Below are 22,676 nucleotides of genomic sequence, written 5' to 3' on the forward strand. Positions count from 1 at the left end.
AAAAATATATAAGTAATGTTGTCACACTATTCTTAAAATTTTTTTTAGAAAAAACAATTCACGATAACGATAGTAAGTAACTAAATCAATAATTTAGAGGGTATAATTGTCTTGACACTATTAATAAGAGTTAAATCATTAAATTATACAAGTAAAAGCTTCGAACCAATTAACATCATATATTAGGGATATATAAGTAAACAAACATTTTAAACATATAATTGTCCTCACGCTATTCACAAGTGTTTTCTCATAATTTTTAAAAGGTAGGGATTATCATATCATAAATTTGTTTGAAAAACAATAAAAAAAAAATATCAACATGAAGACATAAAGTACATTTATTTATTTTTTTATTTTATTTACGAGTAATTACATGAAGATATGAAGGACATGAAGATAGATAGGTGGCACATGAAGTTTGTACATTGATACATAAATAGCCTAGTATGTTATCCTTCAACTCCTTCAACGTGGACATTTATATGTGGGTTTTAGTTACAAATGAGGAAACGAGAAAGTCCTATCTTATGACCAAATTCTTTAACATCTTGTTGAACTTGTTGTCTGTACTCTCCAAAGCTAAACTTCCTATAAATAGAAGGCTCTTTGATACTTTGTATAACTGCATCACGTGATGGACACAAGAAATACGCAATTGAAAACCTTTCCACTCTTGGATTTGCAACAACTCGATGCACCACACTCTTATACACACCATTGCTCCAAGCCTGCGACGAAATTTCTAACAAGTTGAATGTTCTAATCGTGTTTGGTTCAAATCACATTTGCCAGGGCTAATCATATTAAACTCAATTAAATTAAGTTATTTCAAGTTAAGTATGTTTTGATAAGTACATGAGAATTGAAATCAAAAGGATAAGTTACCTGGAATAAATCTCCAATATTGACAATAAGAGCCTCGGGATTTGGTCTAATTGAGATCCATTTTCCATCTTTGATAATTTGCAATCCACCAACTTGATCTTGGTATAAAATTGTGAGGAAGTCACTGTCTGTGTGTGGCATCAAGCCAAGAACTTGAGAATATTTAGGGCATGGAGGGTACCGATTCATTCTTAGGTAGCTAGTAGTTGACAAACACTTGTTCTCAATACAGGTCAATTCATCATGCCCCAGTTTTTCAGCTAATATATTTGCCAAATTATTTGACAATTCAAATATAATATTGGCAAACTGTTTCACCGTTGAGCTGCATAAAAGAGAAAAGAGAAAAAATATATATACATTGATGTTAGTTTTCTGATAGTCAAAGAATTATCATTTAAGGCCATTCAAATCTATCTTATTAATAGTTTTTTACACTAATATAATACAAGTAGTTATTTTACACTAATATCATTACCTAAAAACAGAAATTGAAAAGGACACATTTAAAATGCTTTGGATTGGATTTTGAAAGCAAAAAACTGTGGGCCCAATATAAGGGCCTACCCTTCTGCTGCACTTGTGTACTTCACGTGGCTTCACGTGAGGCCCAACCTTTCCCTGAGGCCCAGGCCCACTTCCAAGCCATTTATCCAGTACGGAATACATTGAGTAATACTACTCCGCAGTCCATACGAGCATTGGTGTTCCATAAAAGGATAACAAAGAATTGAACATAAAACACACAAAAATGAGTAAGAATGATAAAAGGGGGTGTTTGGCAAACAGCTTATTGGGAGTAAATTAGCTTATTTGACCTACTTTACCTGATTGACTAGTTAAATAAGACAATGCTAGTGTTTGGTGGTAAGGTTATTGGAAGAGATGATTTGCTTCAATAAGCTCTTTTACAAAAAGTTGGTATGAATAGCGTTTTGCAAAGAGATGATTTGGTAGGATGAGTTAGATTACAAATTTGCCCCTTATTTATTACCTAACTCTTATCACAAATTTACAACTAGCACAATTTAATTTCACTCTACCTCGTCGTTAATGTCATGGTGGCATGACACTACCTAACCACCTACTTCGAGTTCATGTAGTACCTATGCCGCTATGCGACTTTGGGACTTTCAGAATGTCGCAGTACAAATCATACAAAACCCATGCTTAATACTTGATTAGTCACCAACACGACCCAATATCAACTGTACCATATACTATTTCAGTCTTGTTAACTTTGCCAACCTCAAACCAGCTGGTCACAAGATGGTAGGAGGACTTGGGACTTGGGAGTGTTAACATCCTAACAATAACATGTGAACTTTTTTCACAACATAGTGTCCTTTGATTTTGGTTATAAACCGCTAAACAAGTAAACAGACATGCCTACAACATGTGTTACAATGTCCACCTCCTGCCAAAAAACATTAAGGTACGCGTCTAATGCCACATTCTCCCTTGCTAAAATCTATACTTGGCTGATTGTTTAAGATTAGGGAGACGAAGTCTTTTACAACGTATAGAACAACTGCAAACACCTATCGCCTCCGTTCCAAAAATATATCATAGTTTATTGGTAAAACATTTAATAATTAAAAACGTGAATTTAATTATGGGACGGGGGAGTAGCTAGTTCGCTAATTACACGAACATCATTATATCCATAGTGCTTTATACATTTGTCTTTCGAGTTGTAAGGGTTTTTAGGTTTTCTTGTTTGAAAGTCTCTTTCATTTTCCTTTATTATATTTTTTTGAGTTTCATTTCACATTTTCATGGTTTAATTATAAGTAAACTAAGCTTTGATTATTCTAATTATTGCTCAGCTCTTTTTTCATTTCACTTTTTAAGTTGTTATTCTCTTTATCTCTCTCCTTATCGCATGAATTTCTATCTTTTACTTCACACTCACTAACAAAATTGTGCGATTCTGCCTCAAAGTTTATGTCAATATCTTTGTTGCACATAATATCAATATCTTTGTTACACATTCTGCACTAACCCCTAAAATCGAGGTATAAGCCCTCAAATTTTCTTTCCTCGGAGAGAAAAAAAAAGGTGTGATGCTTTAGCCTTTAGATACCAACAATGGCCCTCTTTGAGACTATTCAAAACATCATCATAGTGTCTTCCAATACTTAATACATTGAAGATGGCTTTAAGCTGGTTAATTTGTCGTGTCCCACAATTTGAGTTCGAACTAGTTCCATGTACCCTACTAACAATATATTGACATGAACACCTACACTGTAGGCCACCTTCTTTACTCAATTGAGTTGTTTGCCGACTACTCAAAATGTAAGCTAAGGGACCGATGGAGTTTACAATGGAGGTACCCAACAAATTGTTTTATTTGTCCGATCAATAGCATTGTGCCACGAGGATTTGAGGAAATTCATTTTAATTTTTTTTTTGAATTTTGTTTTTAAAGTTAAAACCTTTATAAAAAAAAATTAAAAAAAAAAACATTAATTACGTAGTATATAAACCCTAATATTAGGTGAATTTATAGATAGGTGTGTTATTCTAATATAAAATAAACTAGATCAGATCCCGTGCAATGCACGGGTTTAACAAAATTTTATTTTGAATTATTACAATCTTTGAAAAGTTATACAATAATTTACACAAAAGAGAGAGTTATAGTTTCTTTTTTTATATATAAAAAAATTGCTTAGTTTTATACCAGTTCTTAATTTAACAAAGACACCAAGGTTAGTGTTTCGGGGTTTTTTGTGATTCCCTCGGATACTGGTCACGCTCTGCTGGCAATGAGACTCGGACACCTGCAAAATAACGAATATTCCGGTGTACGGAATATTCGCCTCCGACGCTCAAGTTAGTGAACGGAAACGGAAAAGGCTAGAGAGAGAAAGTAGAGAGAAGTTGGAGCTTTTTAATGCTCTATATTTATGTTATGTCGCAAATCCCCCTCCCATCATAAATGATTGGGGTATTTATAGGGGTGAGAACATGTACCCCTCTAGGGTTTATGCCCTAGAATTTCGTGACATGATTGGCTGCGCAATCAGAAGTCGCCACGTGTCGTAGGGGGCGCCGTTTTACGGCTTTCAAGGTTTTCTCGGGATTTGGGCCTGAGGTCATCAGGGCCCTTTTCTCTTTCTGATTTCAGCATTGGGGCATTTAGAAATGGCTGACATGTGTCATCATGACTAGTGGACACGTGTCTTAATCTCATAGGGACACGTGTCGCCTGTTTATTGGGCCACGTGTCACTATAAAATTGGGCCACGTTCCTGGGGTATTTTTACCCTAAACATTTGCCCCTTAGAGGGGGTGGCTCGTACACTTACTGGCCGCCTCCTCTGGTTTTGCACTCTGGACGTCCTGGTACTCTGGGTTGGGTTCGCTTCCCATCTGCCCTAGACGTCCATATACTTGTGATTCAAGGCTCTTTTTGCTACGTGGACGTCCATATATTTTGCCCTGGACGTTCTCGTAGCCTGGAATGAGCTTGGCTTTTTGCTTATCTGGACGTCCAAATTTTGTACTGGACGCTCTCGTACTCTGGAAGGAGTTGATTTCCTAACTGACCAGAACGGCCACTTTAGTGGGACTGGACGTTCTGGTACTCTGGGAGGAGTTGATCTCCTAACTGACCAGAACGGCCACTTTAATGGGACTGGACGTTCTGGTACTCTGGGAGGAGCTTATCTCCTAACTGCCCAGAACGGCCACTTCAGTGGGACTGGACGTTCTGGTACTCTGGGAGGAGCTTATCTCCTAACTGCCCAGAACGGCCACTTCAGTGGGACTGGACGTTCTGGTACTCTGGGAGGTGTTGATCTCCTAACTGACCAGAACGGCCACTTTAATGGGACTGGACGTTCTGGTACTCTGGGAGGAGCTTATCTCCTAACTGCCCAGAACGGCCACTTTAATGGGACTGGACGTTCTGGTACTCTGGGAGGAGCTTATCTCCTAACTGACCAGAACGGCCACTTCAGTGGGACTGGACGTTCTGGTACTCTGGGAGGAGTTGATCTCCTAACTGACCAGAACGGTCACTTTAATGGGACTGGACGTTCTGGTACTCTGGGAGGAGCTTATCTCCTAACCACCCAGAACGGCCACATATCTTCTTTGGGGTAATCTGGGCTTCCATGATTTCAGACGTACTTCCTGGCTTTCTAATCATGCTTTGTACGTCTGAGGACTGGGCGGACGCTTTTCCTCTTAGATTTTCTCAATATTTGGAGACTAAGTGCTGAAGGTGTAAAATTCTTGAATTTTCCACTTATTTCGATTCACTTTAACGTGCCGTTAATTGTTCGTCTGGTCTTTTTCACAAGTTAACAGAACCCTAACGTCGTCCTGGCCCTTTCTTCGAGTAATTTCTCAAGAAATTACCGTTTGGATGTTTAGGCGGGAAAGACGGTTTTACCATTTTGCCCTCATGAATTCACTCTATAAATATGGGAGGTGAATTCTCATTTTCACACTTTACCCAATTGTGAATTCTAGAGAGAAGTCAGAGCGTTCTAGTGAGAGAAAGTTATTTTTCCCTTAATCTTCAAGAGCGCCGCCATGAGTTTGAGTTTTCCGGGCAATCTTCAAGAACTTCACCACCATCTTCAGAACGTACAGAGGTAGGCCGTCTACATTTTCTCTTTTACTCGTTTTCTTTTTGTTTTACTTCAATTCTGGATCCATACTCGGCTTCGTCCGACTCTTCTCATGAGGCCGGCCGTTCGCCTAGGACTGAGGAATCTAGAGTGGACGGAGAAGAGTTGTCTCCTCCTTGGAGTGAGTCTATGTCTGATGCGTACATACTCACCCCCACTTATTATTCTCTGTCCCAACAGGCAATGGCGAGAACCATGCGTACGCGTGAGCTTCACGCGGCCAGGAACCCAGACGGAAGTCTGGTTCATCCTAGGGTCCCTTATGACCCTAGTGATCCAAGTACAATGGTGGAGACTGACTCCACCACCCAAACAACGACCGCCTCCACTGGCTCTCATCACTTGGCCGTGGAGGTCACTTCTTCCTTCGAGGAACGCCTTAGAGCTGAAGGCGCCTCGTCCGCACCCGCTCCGGAACTTAGGTTCCCTCAATTTGCCAATTCAGTCATGGATGGGGCTGAACTGGTAACCTGTATGGACAACCCTTCCAATCCTGGGGCGGACGCTTCTGGTTCGTCCGTCCCTTCTTCTCAACCTCGGCCTCAACTGGGTGGGGCGGACAGACCCTTAACAGGAATCTCAATCCGTGAACCGTCCGCTCTGCCTATTCGCAACGCCCCTCCTTCGGGAAATGGGGCGGACGCTGCCAAGGATAAAGGCAAGCGTCCAATGGTCGAGGAGGACGTTCCTTCTTCAATGGGTGTTCCAAGCTCAAGGGGCCGAAGCTCGGCCGAGGCAGCAGATTTGGACAGAGTGCTGTCTTCAGAGTTTGGGAGTGCCCCTTCTCACCAAGTGGAAGAGGAGGAAGTTGAAAAAGAGGCCGTGGGTGAGACGGCCGAGGGCGAGGAGGCGGCCGAAGAGACCGTCGCCAACATTGATAACTTTAGGGACCCGTACGCCTGTACGGTTGGGGAGACAGCCCTAAAGTTTTTAAAGAAGGATTTTGAGAAGTATAAGGAGTCCCTCCATTTGGGGGAGGGATTCGAAATTCAAGTCCCCAGGAAGGCCATTGCTGTGGCTATCTGGGATGAGGAGAAGCCGCGCAAACGAGCGTTTTGCGTTTACCGGGCCGCCTTTGATGTGGGGCTCCGCTTCCCTCTTCACCCATTCGTCCGGACTGTCCTGGACGAGTACGACATCGGCCTCTTCCAACTGACGCCAAACAGTTGGTTGAACATCTTTGGGTACTTAGTGACGTGCATCGCTAAGAAATTTACACCAGACTTTGCGGTCTTTTGTGAGATGCACTCACTTACTCGGCTGGAAAAGGAGGTGGATGGTTGGCTTATCTTGAGTGCAACTAGGGATTACATGGTCGTGGTCGACCGTGTCAGTAAGTGGAGGGACTGGAAGCACCGCTTCTACCGTATCAAAACTCAGGACGCGGAGTTCAACCTCCGCATGAACAGGTGCCGTCCAGAGCCTATTCAACTCGGACGCGGAGACCTCAAGCCTGACAAGCCGCCCATCCACCCAAGCCACGAACACCAGCTCGAGTACTTCAAAGTTAATCGAGTCAGGCGGGGCAACAAAACTGAACGGGTTCCTAGCCATTGGGTTCCACTTGCCAATTGGCTTAGGGACCCTATCTTCATGTCTGCGTACGGCCTGTACCAGAACATGCCCCAAGGTGGGCACCTAGATATATAAACTTTTCTGTACGCACATAGAATTCTTCAGAAAAATATTCTAACACTTTTGCTTTCTGTTTTTGCAGCGGAGGCGTACGCTATGCTTGACTCGGCCCAAAAAGCGGAGGTTGAGATGTCCGAGGTGGACTTGGCCAGATACAAGGCTCGCTTCAAGATGTACGATCAACTCAAAGAGGTAAACACTTAGCTTATTTTTTGAATTTCTCATTTCTTAATGCGTCCGTTCTGCTATATTGGAAGGAGCCTGCTTCCTGAGTTTGCACGGACGCTTTATGTCCGTTCATGCATGCTGGAAGGGAGCTCCTTTCCCAAATCGCACGGACGCCATCAAATTGTTCTAACTTGGTGTTTTTGCAGACCTCCTCTTCCACCCCGAAGGCCAGGCGGAAGCAGCCGGCCACGTCCACTCCTGATGCGAACGCATCCAAGAGGAGAAAGACGGTTGCTTCCAAGACGTCTTCTCAAGCAGCGGCCATGGCAAAGTCGCAGACTGCTACAACGCAGTCTAAAGGAGAACAACCCCGGCTGACACAAAGCGGGGCCTCCAAGCCCACGGAACCTGTTGCTGGTCAGGTCCGTGAGGAGTCCGTCCCTTCGGACGGTGGGGATAGGTTAACCCCAGAACAAATGACCGGTCGCTGGATCGGGACGGTGCTGGTCAACCCGCCGTCCAGCGACGCTGAAGGGAGCCGTCCGGAGGAGGAGGAAGCTCCTTTACCGCCTCCTCCCGCCAATCTTTCTCCTCCAACCTTCTCCACTGGTTAGCCATCTTTTTCTCACTTTTTATAAGTCTGTTGAAAAATTCAGCTAACTTTTCTTACACGGTCGTCCGCAGATATATCAGAGGAGATGCAGTTGAAGGTACCCGGCCAGTCACTGACTGGCGCGGACAGGAAGGCCATGCGCGAGGCCATGGTTCGCGCGGTCCCACAAGCGCAGCGTGATAAGCTGCGGGGGATCAATGAAGGCTTCCTCGGCCCCATGCTAAACTGTAGCGCCGAGGTATACTTCTATCTCCTTATGTTTTTGCTTTCCAACACTTAGCCAACTTTTCCATATTTTTGACTAAGTTTCTTCCTTCTGTCCGCAGCTCTTCCTCCGTTTGAACGCCTTCCTAGATTGGAAGGACAAGGAGAACGAACGGTTGAAGAACGCTTGGATTGAAATCAGGAAAGCCGAGGACGCTGTAACTGGGACGGCTGCCGTCCAAAGGGTACACTTTGAGACCCAAATAACCGCGCTGTCTGACAAAGCGGCGCGGCAAACAGAGGACCTGGTCAAACTGGGCCAGGCACTCGAACAGGAGTCCTTGGCCAGGGAGGCCATGAGGGTTGAAAGGGACGAGGCCGTCCTGGAAAAGGAAAAATGGAGGTTGGGCTTCGAGGCGTCCGAGGCCCTGAAGAGCGAGCTGAAGATGGCACAAGCCAACCTTAAGTCTGCGCTAGATGAGGCGGACGCGCTGAGGGCCGAGGTGGAAACCCTAAAGAAGTCCCTTGCGGACTATGAGGAGCAACTTAAAACTCCTCGGCCGATCAGCGTTGAAGAAGTCATCCGCATCGAGCAAAATGCTGAAGACAGGCTTAAGGCTTACTTCTTTGATGCCTTCAACTTGATGGTGGACGAAGGTGAAGCCGCCTATTACGAGGAACGCTTCAAGAAGCGGCTTCAGTACGTCTGCCTTAAAGAAGAGGCAAGGAAGGCCGGCATGCCTCCTCTAGACCTAGTAGTTACTTCCCCTGAGTCTGGAGGGGAAGGGGATGAGGAGGAGGAGGAGGCGGCCGAAAAGGATGCCCCGGCCAAGGACGAGAAAACAGCGGAGGAGCCTGCCACAGATAATACGGCTAAGTAGAGCTCAGGTCCTCCAGCAGCCGTCTGCTCAGCTTTCCTTTTCCTTTCAGCTTACTATGTACTTAGTTTATTTTGTACTACTCTCTTTTTTTTTGTTCCTCTTCTGAGGCCGCCTGTATAAGCGGTTATGTAAACATTTCGGCCGCCTTTGTGCGGTCTTATTAATGAAATTTTTGTCCGCCTTTTGGCGGCTCTTACTTCTGTTTCATACTTAACAATTTTTTGCAAATTTTATGCTTTTTGCAAGTTTTCCGTACGTCTCAGTATTATGCCTTTTCGTACGTTCCTAGGGGTATGCCCCTTTATTCGGTGTTCGCCTAGTCCATTCTTTAAGTGGTTTGATTAACTTGGTAGTTTTTATGCCTTAAAAGGGCATGACGGCTAGCAAGTTAATCAAATCATAGTAATGATTGCCCTTGGGCTAGGTGAAGCACCGAATTAATTTAATTGGCCGTTCGGCTATCATTGTACGAGTAGTCCGTTGAATCTATCGCTCGGACGTACCCTAGAAATCCTAAGTATTATTTCAACTCAACGATTCCTTGATTGGCCGGGCTAAATGCCTAGGTATGCCCTTGCCCTATTTGTAAAGGACACTTATTCTCTGTACAAGTTCGGGATACCTTGCCTCAATCGTCCGCCTAGATTTGGGCGGACGCATTGATCTCTGAATTAAATCAGTTTTTTTTTTTTTTTTTTTTTTTTTTTTTTGTGTGGCCGAGTTGCTATATTGGGAGCAACCCTGCTTCCTTTTAAGCTCGGCCATTCAAAAAGAATGATAAGCCGTGTTACTATATTGGAAGCAACCTTGCTTCCTTTTAAGCTCGGTCATTCAAAAAGAATGATAGACCGCGTTACTATATTGGAAGCAACTCAGTGAAACATTTCATTCGGCCATTAATCATAAAAACAACAAATAATTCAACAATGCCTGACTTCATTAATTTTTGTCAAAAGTACATTGTTGTGGTCGTACGGCTTTAATTACAAGGCTCGGTCAGTAGACCTAGCTGTATAAACAGCTTTTCAGGTTAAAGAAACTAAGCTCAAACATGATACTTTTTCAGGTTATCAGTGTTCCATGTCCGTGGGATCTGACGGCCATCAATTGCCTCAAGGCGATATGTGCCGTCTCGGACTTCTTCCCTGATTCGGTACGGTCCCTCCCAGTTTGGAGTCAACTTGCCGTCCTCATTGGCACGGCCAACAGCTTCCATTTTTCTCAACACTAGATCCCCCATCTTGAGCGGCCGCTTAGACACTCGGCGGTTATATGCCCTTGTCATCCTTAAGCGATAAATCTCATGCCTAAGCGCCGCATTGCCCCTAGCCTCCGGAAGGAAATCTAGGGCGGTCTTCATGGCCTCCCAATTGGCCAATTCATCATAAAGCATTACCCGCAAAGTGGGCTCGTACATTTCAATTGGGAGTACAGCCTCAGCTCCATAGACCAAAAAGAATGGAGTCTCCCCTGTAGAACTCTTTGCTGTTGTCCGTATGGACCATAGCACATTGACCAGCTCGTCTGCCCATAGGCCGCCTGCCTTTTCAAGCTTGCGCTTGATCCCATTTGCAATCAACTTGTTATAGGCCTCAACTTGACCATTGGCTTGTGGTCGGCCGACCGAGGCGAAGCAATGGGTAATGCCTTGGTCTCCCAACCACTCTTTGAGTTGACGCGTCTCAAACTAGGGTCCATTGTCGAACACCATTGACTGAGGCACCCCATACCGAGTGATTATGCTTTTCCAAATGAAGGCTGACACATCCGTCCATTTAATGCCCCGGACGGCCTCAGCTTCAACCCATTTGGTGAAGTAGTCTACTGCCACTAATACATACCGTCTCTGGCCGGATGCAGGAGTATACGGTCCCAAAATGTCCATGCCCCATTTGGCAAAGGGAAGTGGACTACTGATGGCTGATAGACTATTTGCTGGGCGATGAATAAGGGTTGAAAATCTCTGGCACTTGTCACATTTTTTCACCATTTTCATGGCGTCCGATTTTAGGCTCGGCCAGTAATATCCCAACTGTGTCGCCTTTTCAGCTAAGGCTCGGCCTCCAATATGCGAACCACAATGCCCCTGATGAAGGTCATCCAACACATCATGCCCTCTTTCAGGAGTTATACATTTAAGGTAAGGCTTCACAAAGGCTCTTTTGAATAGTTCCCCATCCTTCATCTCAAACCAGGCCGCCTTTCTCTTCAATAGCCAACTCTCTTTCGGATCGTCCGGAAGTATTCCGTCCCTTAAGTAGGAAATAATTCCGTCCATCCAGGTTGAACTTCTATCTATTATATGACCGGGCTCGGCATCAATGCTCCTTTTTTCCTTTACTTCCCAAAACACTGATCTTGGAGTATCACATGACGCCGAGGAAGCCAATTTGGAAAGGGCGTCCGCTTGATGATTCTCTGAACGGGGAACTTGCTTGAGAGAGAAAAGCTCTAGGCCTTCGGCCTCATTTTTAACTAGCTGCATGTACTTCATCATGGCCGGCTCCCTGGCCTCAAAGCCACCATTGACCTGATGGACTATTAGCCGGGAGTCCGAGCATACTTCAATTTTGGTTGCCCCGGCCGCTTTACACATCCTTAGGCCGGCCAACAATGCTTCGTACTCAGCTTCATTGTTTGACGCTTGGAACTGAAACCTCAACGCGTACTCATACTTGTCTCCCTCAGGAGATTCACATATAATACCAGCGCCACACCCGGTCGCTGTTGCACTACCATCCACAAACACTTTCCAAACTTGGTCCCCGGCCGGCTGAAGATCAGGCCGTGTCATTTCAGCCAAAAAATCCGCAAAGGCTTGCCCCTTGATTGCCTTCCTTGGTTCAAACACAAGGTCAAAACCTCTGAGCTCTAAGGCCCACTTGAGCATGCGGCCACTTGCCTCCAAAGTTGAGAACGGCTTCTTCAAGGGTTGGTCCGTATAGACCACGATTGAATGTGCTAAAAAGTATGGCCGCAGCTTCCTTGATGCCATGTACAAGGCCAGGCCAAATTTTTCAATTGGGGGGTACTTCAGCTCAGCATTGTGAAGTACGTGACTGATAAAATACACCGGGACCTGATGGCCGTCCCTTTCAGCAAGAAGGACGGCACTCAGAGAGTGTTCGGAGATGGCAAGATAGATATATAACTTTTCATTCTTGAGCGGACTGACGAGGCGAGGCAATGTATGCAAGTGATTTTTCAACTGTACGAATGCTTCCTCGGCCTCCTCTGTCCACTCGAACAGGGCTTTCTTCTTAATGGTTTGAAAAAAGTAACGGCACTTATCCCCTGATCTTGACAAAAATCTTCCAAGGGCTGCTAAACAGCCGGTCAGTCTTTGTACTTCCTTTATTGTTCTTGGAGACTTCATGTCAAGGACGGCTTGAATTTTTTCAGGGTTGGCCTCGATTCCACGTTGATCAATCAAAAATCCGAGAAACTTGCCGGACTCAACACCAAATACACACTTCTTTGGATTCAACATCATCTTATGCCGCCTGAGTTCGGCGAACATTTCTCGTAGATCCTTGAGATGGTCGGCCGGCTCTTTTGACTTGACAATCATGTCATCAATATATGCCTCCATGTTCCGGCCGAGCTGGTCTCTAAAGACCGTATTAACAAGCCTCTGAAATGTAGCAGGAGCATTCTTGAGGCCGAATGGCATAACCTTGTAACAGTACAACCCCTGCTCGGTCACAAACGCTGTTTTCTCTTGATCTTCTTCCCACAAAGGAATTTGATGGAATCCGGAGTATGCGTCCATGAAGCTCATAAGGGCGTGTCCGGCCGTAGAGTCAACCAAACGGTCGATCTTAGGCAAGGGGAAGCTATCCTTTGGACACGCCTTGTTCAAGTCCGTGTAATCCACGCACATCCTCCAAGTCCCATTCGGCTTTTTCACAAGAACTACATTGGCCACCCAATCTGGGTAAAAGCATTGCCGAATGAAACCGGCGTCCAGCAGCTTTTTTACCTCTGCTGCGGCCGCCTGATTCCTCTCTTCTCCGTGATTTCTCTTCTTCTGGCGGATAGGCTTTATCAAAGGATTCACGGCCAACTTGTGCACGGCCAGGTCAGGACTTATTCCTGGCATTTCACCAACTTCAAATGCAAACACATCTTTGAATTCTCTTAACAGCCGCACTAACTCATCCCCAAGCAATTCCAAGGCTATAGTGCCGACACTAACTGTCCGTTCTGGGTGGTTGGAGTCAAGCACTATATCCTGGTGGCTGCCGGCCGGCTGGGGCCTCAACATCTGGCCGGCCGACAGTCATTAGTTGCTAGGCTTCCTCTGTCCTGGTCGCCTTACGCTTCTGGCCGACCTGGTATGCTGGGAGTGAGGTTCCTTCCTCCTTTACCTCGGACAACTTTGGGCCGCGTGCGGTTGGCTTCACGGCCAGCTGATTACATTCCTTGGCCATTTTCTGACTTCCTTGAATTGTTCCGATTTTTCCGTCTGACCTTTCAAACTTTAGCAACATCAAGTGGGGCACTATGACCGCCTTGGCTGCATTGAGAGTAGGGCGGCCAAGGATTACGTTGTACCCAGTCAATTCTTTTACCACAAGGAAACGGACGACCATGTCTCTTCCTTCCCCCTTCTGCCCGAAACGGATGGGAAGGTCAATCCGTCCGACTGGATGAATGATATTCCCCCCAAATCCTACTAAGGGGTGAGTTATATCTTGAAGGGCATCTTCTGAGAAGCTTAAATTCCTCAAGGCAGAGAGACTTATGATATCGGCCGAACTGCCCGTATCAATCAATATCCGTCCCAACTTCAAATTTGATATTTTCATTACAAAGACCATGGGATCATTGTGCAAAGCTCTGACCTCACCACGGTCAGCCTCACTTATGATCACTTCAGGAAATGGCTCGGCTTTAACAACGTCCGTTTGCATCACATTTGACAGGTTTCGGGCGTCCTGCTTGATTCCTTTCATGGTAGGGCCGCCTGAAGCAAAGCCTCCTGATATGACGGCCACAAAACCTGAATCAGTGCTATTCCCATCATCTTCCTTGTCATTCTTCTTTTCGCTTTGTTGCTTTTTCTCGGACGTGTTGTCTGTCCGCTTGAAGGTGAATTTGGACTTGGTCACATAGGGTTTCAGCAGACCCTTGTCGGCCAACTTATCCAACAGTCTCTTCAAATTGATACACTCATTCGTGTCATGACCCACATCCTTGTGGTAATGACAATACTTGTTTTTGTTTCTGTACTGGGCTGAGCCTCTCAAAGGCTGAGGCTTCTCAAACTCAAACTTGTCTTTTATCTCCATCAAAATAGAGTACCCATCCTTGTTGAACTCATACTGAGGCTCGTATGTCCTGGTTTTCTTTGACTTGGGTTGCTGGTCATCAGCTACCCAGATTTCTTTTCTTTTGTTTCTTTCTTTCTTTCGGCCGGCCGAGTCTTGCCGAGAATCTTCTCGGCCCCCTTGGCCGGCTGTTCTGATTTGGTGAGCGAACAAAAATCCGCGGCCTCAATATAGGCTTCGGCTTCCCGCAATACACCTGCGTATGACCGAATCTTTTTTCTTACCAAATCAAACTTAAAACCATTATGCCTTAATCCCCGGAGAAATTCTGAGTAAGCCATTTCATCCGAAAGATTATGAATTTGGGCTTTTTCTTGGTTAAACCTTTGGACGTACGAGCGTAGTCCTTCATTCTTTTCTTGGACAATTGTAGCCAAGTTGAGACTTGTCTTTCTTGGTGGGATGTTGTATGAGAAGTTTCCCACAAACAACAAACTGAGGGTGGTAAAGCAATTGATGCATCCGGCTGGGAGGCTGTTAAACCAATCCTGAGCTACCCCTTTGAGAGTGGCCGAGAAGCATTTACACCATGTAGCATCATCTACACTTTGCAAGTACATCAGATTCCTGTACGAGGTAACATGCTCTTCTGGGTTGCCCGTACCATCATAGGCACCCACTAGTACACTCTTCACTTTTGCTGGTTGAGGAGACGCTAATATGTCTTGCGAAAACGGAGGCGGCTTATCTCCCAAATTCAACAAACGCATCTGCCAATCAATGGGCTGAGGCTGAGCGGACGTTTCAGCCAGGTAGGGAGTCTGGCCGAACATCTGACCATACGGCCCGTATTGCCCAAAAACTTGGGGAGTTGGTTGCATCAACCCATTGAGTACTTGAGGGGGCTGATATGGCAACGGCTGAATTGGTCGGGGAGTAATAGTATGACTCTTGCTAGAAGCAGCCGTGTTGGTGTATTGGGAGAAAGATTGGTTGGAGACTCCCTCCGGCATGGTTGGGGTAGAGGCCGTGTCAGAGTATGCGGCCCTCTCCCTTTGTTTGTGCCGAATGTAGTCCCTTGCATCCTTAAAACGCTGGGACGGTTCAGCCTCTACTCTTTTTGGCTGTCTGCCCTTCCCCCCAGCCGACTGTGTTTTCGCCAGCAGGTCAGAGAAATTGGTCTGTGGGACTCGGGGAGACCTTCCGTGCGGACGACGGAATGGGGTATTACCAGCATCGGTTGCATTGGTCTTGTTGTTGGCTTTCTTAGAGGTGCTTCCTCCCCCTTTTTGCTGGACAGCCGCTAACTCCTTGCGAAGCTTAGTCAGCTCGGCCATTAAGGCAGCTGGGGAAGGTTGTTCGGCCTCTTCAAATGAGGCAGTCAAAGGATTGCTTGAGTGTATGGTAGTACATATGTCCTCTACATATCCATCCTCGCCTGGACGAGGTCCAGGATTAGGTGCCTGATCGTCTATTGCCATAACGGACGAGTATCCCCACAGACGGCGCCAAATGTTTCGGGGTTTTTTGTGATTCCCTCGGATACTGGTCACGCTCTGCTGGCAATGAGACTCGGACACCTGCAAAATAACGAATATTCCGGTGTACGGAATATTCGCCTCCGACGCTCAAGTTAGTGAACGGAAACGGAAAAGGCTAGAGAGAGAAAGTAGAGAGAAGTTGGAGCTTTTTAATGCTCTATATTTATGTTATGTCGCAAATCCCCCTCCCATCATAAATGATTGGGGTATTTATAGGGGTGAGAACATGTACCCCTCTAGGGTTTATGCCCTAGAATTTCGTGACATGATTGGCTGCGCAATCAGAAGTCGCCACGTGTCGTAGGGGGCGCCGTTTTACGGCTTTCAAGGTTTTCTCGGGATTTGGGCCTGAGGTCATCAGGGCCCTTTTCTCTTTCTGATTTCAGCATTGGGGCATTTAGAAATGGCTGACATGTGTCATCATGACTAGTGGACACGTGTCTTAATCTCATAGGGACACGTGTCGCCTGTTTATTGGGCCACGTGTCACTATAAAATTGGGCCACGTTCCTGGGGTATTTTTACCCTAAACAGTTAGTACCATGGAATACTCTAAGGGCATGTTCACATTTACTGAACTGAACTGAACTAAACTAAACTGATTGGAGCTGAACTGAACTGAACTAAACTGATTGGAGTTAAACTGAACTGAACTGAGCTGAAATGAATATTTTATGAGAGAGGGAAATTAGGAGCTGAACTGAAGTGAACTGATCGGAGCTGAACTGAACTGAAATTAAGTAAATGTGAACAGGCCCTTAATTACAACCTTTAGTTAGTTTTACAATAATTTACAAAAAAATAAATAAATTAAAGACAACCATAACATTTATGCATAAAATAATATGATTTTTTTAACCAAATTTATATCTAAGAACAAAGACATCCAGGTTAGTTATACAACACTCTCCCCTTATCAATTTAATTAGTTGACAAACTTTGATCGACACATGGTTTGGGCAATAATAATGAATTACCTTATATAAAAGGTATAAAAGATATGGAATTATATATATATATATATATATATGAAGATTGTTTAAGAAGATTTGACAAAAAACTAAAAATAAAAAGAAAAAACATTTTGGAGGAAAAATACAGCATCAGGAATTGACACGTGTCATTCCCGCTGTATGTTTTAGTATTATGTTATTGATTGATTGATTATTAATGGTACTGTATTTTTTTTTAATTAGCTATTACATGCTGTCCTTTTTATTTAAAAATGATTAATTAGTTGGACACTTGGATGGTGTAAATTATTTAAAGCAATTACTGTCCAAAACATGCACTTCCAATAATTTCTTACTAGTTTTTAATCTGTGCACGCGATCCCGCCGATGCGTGCGTGCACTGGTTGATTTTTGAAAACTTAAAACATTTTGTGATTTAATTTTGACCTAAGACTTTAAAAAAAAAAAAAAAAAACAAAAAAACAAAAAACCACATCTATTAATTGTATCAGGTGTAAAAAAAGCAAAGTTACGAAAATGAAAGGGAAAGAACGTTAAAAATAAAATGGAAAAAAAAAAAAAAAAATTGGTTGGAGCTAAGGTTAATGGGGATGCATGTAGTTCATACTATCTTCATTTTTATTTTTTTAAAGATAACTATTTTCAATTCGTTATTAAAAGATATTCTTATAATAAATCTTCACATATACTTCGTATATTATTCAAATGCAAATGCAATCCATTATTCGAGCGAAAATTATACTTCTAAGAAATAGCTTATCATGTCTATAGGTGATACATTCTCGTTAAAGAATGTTATTACTAATGTTAAACTCTATGGAGTTTACATTTGTCATACTACTTGGTTTTTTTCGATCTTTTCAAAAATGTTTTTTTTTTTTATTCAAAGTACTAATTTTGCTACTTTATTAGAAACCCCTTTTTCATTAAATTTGATTGATTGAATATTTGAAGATTTTTTTCTTCTAATTTTCCTATTAGCCTAATTGGATTCATTAATTGGAATATTATATTAACATTTTTAACTTGGCCAATTTGGGTAGTTCAAAAATTGGACACTGACTTTTTCACTATTTCTTCCCCCCTTGACTCCTTAAGGCCTTGACTTATACTTCGTATATAATAATATAGTTTTAAAACAACACTGTGTATATTTTTGAAGATGGGTACATTATGAAGAAGCTTACTTTGCAGTTTGCACTTTTGTAATAACAAAAATTAATCAAATATAATTGATAAAAAAAAACAAAATTATTGAAAACTTTGACATTAGAAATCGACAAGAGAATAACTAGAGTAATTTATTAGGTTGCTTTCACCACTTGATCACATTGACATGATCTAGGTTTGAAAATTAATTATGAGTTTTAATTTGGTAGACGTATTGAACTTCAATTCAACTAATAAAAAAATTAATTTTTGATCACAATCAACAATATAATGCTTTTAAAGTTTAAGTCATGACTTTGAGAAAATTGCGTAAAAAGGGGGTTAAAATTAAAAGTCGTGCTTCTATATCCTTTATTTTACTTATTCACTTCATTAAAATTTATAGCTGTAAAATAAAATTTTATTAATATGAATTTATTCTTATATGAAATTATTATATTTATCAAAACTTATTTTATTTTATTAAAAAAATAAATAAAATGAAAAGTACAATGATTAAGGAGTACTTTATTTTATTAAAAAATAATAATCATAAACCCGTACAGATATAGCTTCAAGAAATAAGGAAAACACTTTTGACAGTTTGTCTCATCCATAAAGCCTTTACAAAAAAATATTGTCAAATTCTTCATCAAATAAAATACTTGGGACATTCATTGCTCCTTATCTTAACCTACAATGTCCACAGGTAAGAATATTCAGTTTGATTTTAATCATTTGTGAAGACAAGCCCATCCATTGAAAAGATGAACGTCATATCGCACAATTTGTGGTTAGGATTATCATTTTAAATGAGATGAGAATTATCCAACACCTAACCTAATCAATAAATTTTGTACAAGGCGGGTATACGTTAATTTTATTGTAAGACAGTTAGTTTGATGGTAATTTTAACTATTTTCATGGTAACTTTAATCCCTTAAAATAAAGGTAATTTTTGATTTATTGTTGGTTTGGATGTTATTTTAATGTACTACCTTTGTTAATTTTTATGTGCAATTTTGGGGTATTATTTGTGAGATATAAAACATTTCAAAGTTGCACATAAAAATTAACGGAGGTAGATAAATTTTTTTTACATTCATGATTACATACTATAAAAGATAATATGATTTATTTAATACCTTATAAGTTTTTTGTAAGATCATATTTAATATTTGAAAAATAATGACTTTTTTAGTATAAAGGATAAATTTAAATACATTAACTCAACTTTAACCCGTCTTGCAGTAAATTAACAAACAACCGCCTTTTTAGTAAATTTGTGAACCTAACCTTCTATCACTAGAAAGATCATCATATGTAATTATACTTAATGTGCAACTATTTTTGGTTTGTGAATTTACCTATCGACAATATATACTCTACAAACTTTTATGTAGCCTCGGTTTAAAAATTAGAGATTATATGCTAGTCGTTTGATGTTTGAGTTAGTTGCTAACTTTTAGCGCGTTAATTGTGTTAGCTGGTTATAAAAAATAAAAATATAAAAATAAAAAAGTGAAAAAAAACTCTTAAATATATATTTTGTTTCGTTATAGTCGTCACATTTTCATAAGCATATTTGTTAATATAATGTATACATTATTATTAAGACGAATTTTACAAGAGTACAAGACTGATTTGTTCTTAAGTATAAGTCACAAAATGAAGGAAAAGTTTATTATGTGAATTGTGTTAGGCCAAAACATGTCAAGATTGTCAACTATAAAAAATAGAGGGAACAATTTTTAGTTGTTTGCTAGCTACTTTTAAGAAATAAAATGACTTACAAGGATATAATATGACTAATATAGGATAGGGTATGTTAATCACTTTAATTTTTTACCCATACATTCAAATTCCTCTCTTTCAAAATATAAAGCTATATATACAGCTAACTTTATCATAATTAGAATTTTGAGCTCAAACCTCTGATCTCTTTCGATTCTCTAAAAACAAAACGAGCCCGGCCAGTCGAGGCTAGGACAAATCAAACCTCACTTATCTTTTTGCTACTATCTCTCTTTTTACCACAATCCTTCCTCAAAGAATTTATAATTTTTAAGGGTTTAGTTCATGCTTACCTTAAATAATCATATGGAATTATCTTTTTAGTTCCTATTTAAACTATTAATTACTTATATTTTTTTTATTTGAAACCAATTAAATTAATTACTTAACTTTGGTGAACTAATTAATTTTATTTTGAAATAATTTAATGTAAGTTGTGAAGAAATTGAGCAATTTTTATTTTCTTTAATTGGACCTATCTTAACTTGGGTTAGTATGGCATCGTTATTTTGTTTCTAGTTTCCTTTTTTTAATGAAAACTAAAAACTAAAAACGGGAAATAAGAAAAAGGTGTTTTCACTTTTCTGTTTTCAGTTGTCAGTTTTCAAAATTATGATGATTTTAATAAGTTTAAATAATTTTTGATTCCTTATGTGACATATATCATATGATTTTAAAAAAACAAAAAACCAAAAAATAGAAAAGTACAATAGTGCCAAACGAATCCTTAGGTTTCTAAAACTTAATTATTTGAACCAAATATTTAATGAAATAAGTAAATTTATGGTAAACAGAACACAACCTAAAGCCACAACTACACATTATAAATAAATAAACAACCAAAATGATCTGATGTGAATGCATGCATGAACATGTACCAATAACGTACATGATCATGAATCTTGTAAGGTAGCACAACACTAAGAAAAGGTACGCTACCTAAAGAGAAATAGTTAAGAACGAAGCAATAGTTTTAGTTACGTACCATAAATTACTAACTTGAGGATTGCAATAATTGCCGATATTTGTTGAACCAGTGTTGCAAATATCAGTCATAGGAATGTGAAAGGCTTCAGACCAAGATAATTGTGTCAAGCAATTTGGTGTAGGAGAGCCCCAACGGTAACTTCCAGGAGATAGCCTTAAGTTCATACAATTATCTTCTTTTTTCTTGTTGAATGGTTCCCTAAACACCTTCACTTGCTCCTTGGTCATCTCCTCCAAGATATGGCGCGATATCCCATGGTTCACCACTTGGAAGAACCCCCACTCCCTTGAGGCTTCCGCGATTGCTGCCTTGCATTGTTCTCTCTCTTTGGCCGTGCCAGCCACCAGCTGCCCTAAGTCTATTAGGGGTAAGTCGTGCACTTTGATTGTCTTGGTGGTGGGGGTGGTTATGAGTGGTTTAATGTTGTGTTTCAGGAAGAGGTTCTTGTATGTTTCTTCAAATGGAGGGTCTGATGATGACCTATTTGCATTACGGTCCATTGTTGTTTGCTGTAATAAAGGAGGATTAATTACTTTGTTCATATATTCAAATAGAAAAGTTATGGAACGCAAATGAAAAATATTTCGTGTCGTGTTATATTTATTCCTCACTAAAACAAAAGATTGATGATGATGTGAATTTACAAAATCAAAAATATGGTTTTATCAACTTTTTTTTAAGTGATGATATATATACACCTTAGGATTACAAATAATTAAGTATAAGGATCTGTTCACATTTAATTAAAATAAGATATATGTTCATGATTAAAAATAAAGGCATGAGTATATATATTTTTTTGGGTTACATCTTCTTAACGACTCGAGAGTAAGGCCCCGTTCACTTCACCGTATCAATGCTAAATTGAAATTATTTTTGCTGAACTAAACTTATTTTTAATGAACTGAAATTGTTTATGCTTAATATTATTTTTTTAAGGTGAAATGAACAAGGCCTAAGTTTAAACCAATGTTACAATTATAGCTTGATTGAAGAACATCTTATATATATTAACAGACGAGATAATCAAATAAGTTATACAAATATTACTTAAATGAACCTTCCCTAAGTGTCAAAATTATTTTGGCAAAATTGTTGGTTCACTTTTACTAATTACCTCCCAAAACAACGCATTTTAAGGTTGTGTTGTAAGAAAGGAAAAAAATGGAGGAAATGACGCATTTCGTGTTCGATTGAGATTATACAATGTAAATGAACAAATGAATTTATTTTATTTTACACATTGGCTAGCTAATAATCCTTCCCTATTGCCAGTGCTCAAATTGTTTTGATATAATCAAGCGTTTACCTCCGTAATAGTGTCCGAAAAGTGTGTATAAAAGTTGTGTTACGATAAAAGAAGACATATGTGGGAAGAATTACTAGTGTTCCGTACAAAACCAAGTTTAGAACATTATAATTTGACAAAATAATAAATATTTATTTTTTCCAAAGAAAAGTTTTAAAATGGGAGACATCAGACATGGTACAATCAAACATCCTTTGAATAAAAGATATGCTTGTCTGCAAGATTATATCTACTACGTATGATCTTAGGTCGAACATGTATAAATTACATCCAATATATAAAAAGTCATAGTGTACGGAATAATGTTTACCATTATCCCTAACCTAGGCTGCGAGAAGGGCCTGCTCTACTAACAACATATTTAGCAAAAAAATCGACACATGTACTTTTGTAACTTGCTTGTATTAAATATCAACAATTTTATTTTATTTTTGGTTCTGGAATATGCAATCACAAACACACTAATGCACGACCAGAAAGAGTACTTGTTCGAAAATGCGAATCAAATGTCACATAACTCTTCTATTTCTAAAGAGTAGCCCACAAACACTATTTGTAATCAAACCTTGTTAATTTGAATTACTAGTTTTGCCTCATTTTGGATTAAGAG

General features: G+C 40.8%; 1 protein-coding gene across 1 annotated transcript; it reads right to left on the reverse strand.

Moving 5' to 3' along the window:
- Window positions 1-399: 399 nt before the first annotated feature.
- LOC145577516 (gibberellin 2-beta-dioxygenase 8-like) lies at window positions 400-21,257 on the reverse strand. The gene is made up of 3 exons (XM_081635002.1): window positions 20,755-21,257; window positions 889-1,213; window positions 400-731 (listed from the first exon to the last, which is right to left on the reverse strand). Exons 1-3 carry the CDS (start codon window positions 21,255-21,257, stop codon window positions 495-497), a joined length of 1,065 nt encoding a protein of 354 aa, XP_081491128.1. The 3' UTR covers window positions 400-494.
- Between the last annotated feature and the right edge of the window lie 1,419 nt (window positions 21,258-22,676).

This window comes from Chenopodium album, chromosome 14 (genome assembly GCF_948465745.1).
Source record: "Chenopodium album chromosome 14, dcCheAlbu1.1, whole genome shotgun sequence".
In the NCBI taxonomy this organism is placed as follows: domain Eukaryota; kingdom Viridiplantae; phylum Streptophyta; class Magnoliopsida; order Caryophyllales; family Amaranthaceae; genus Chenopodium; species Chenopodium album.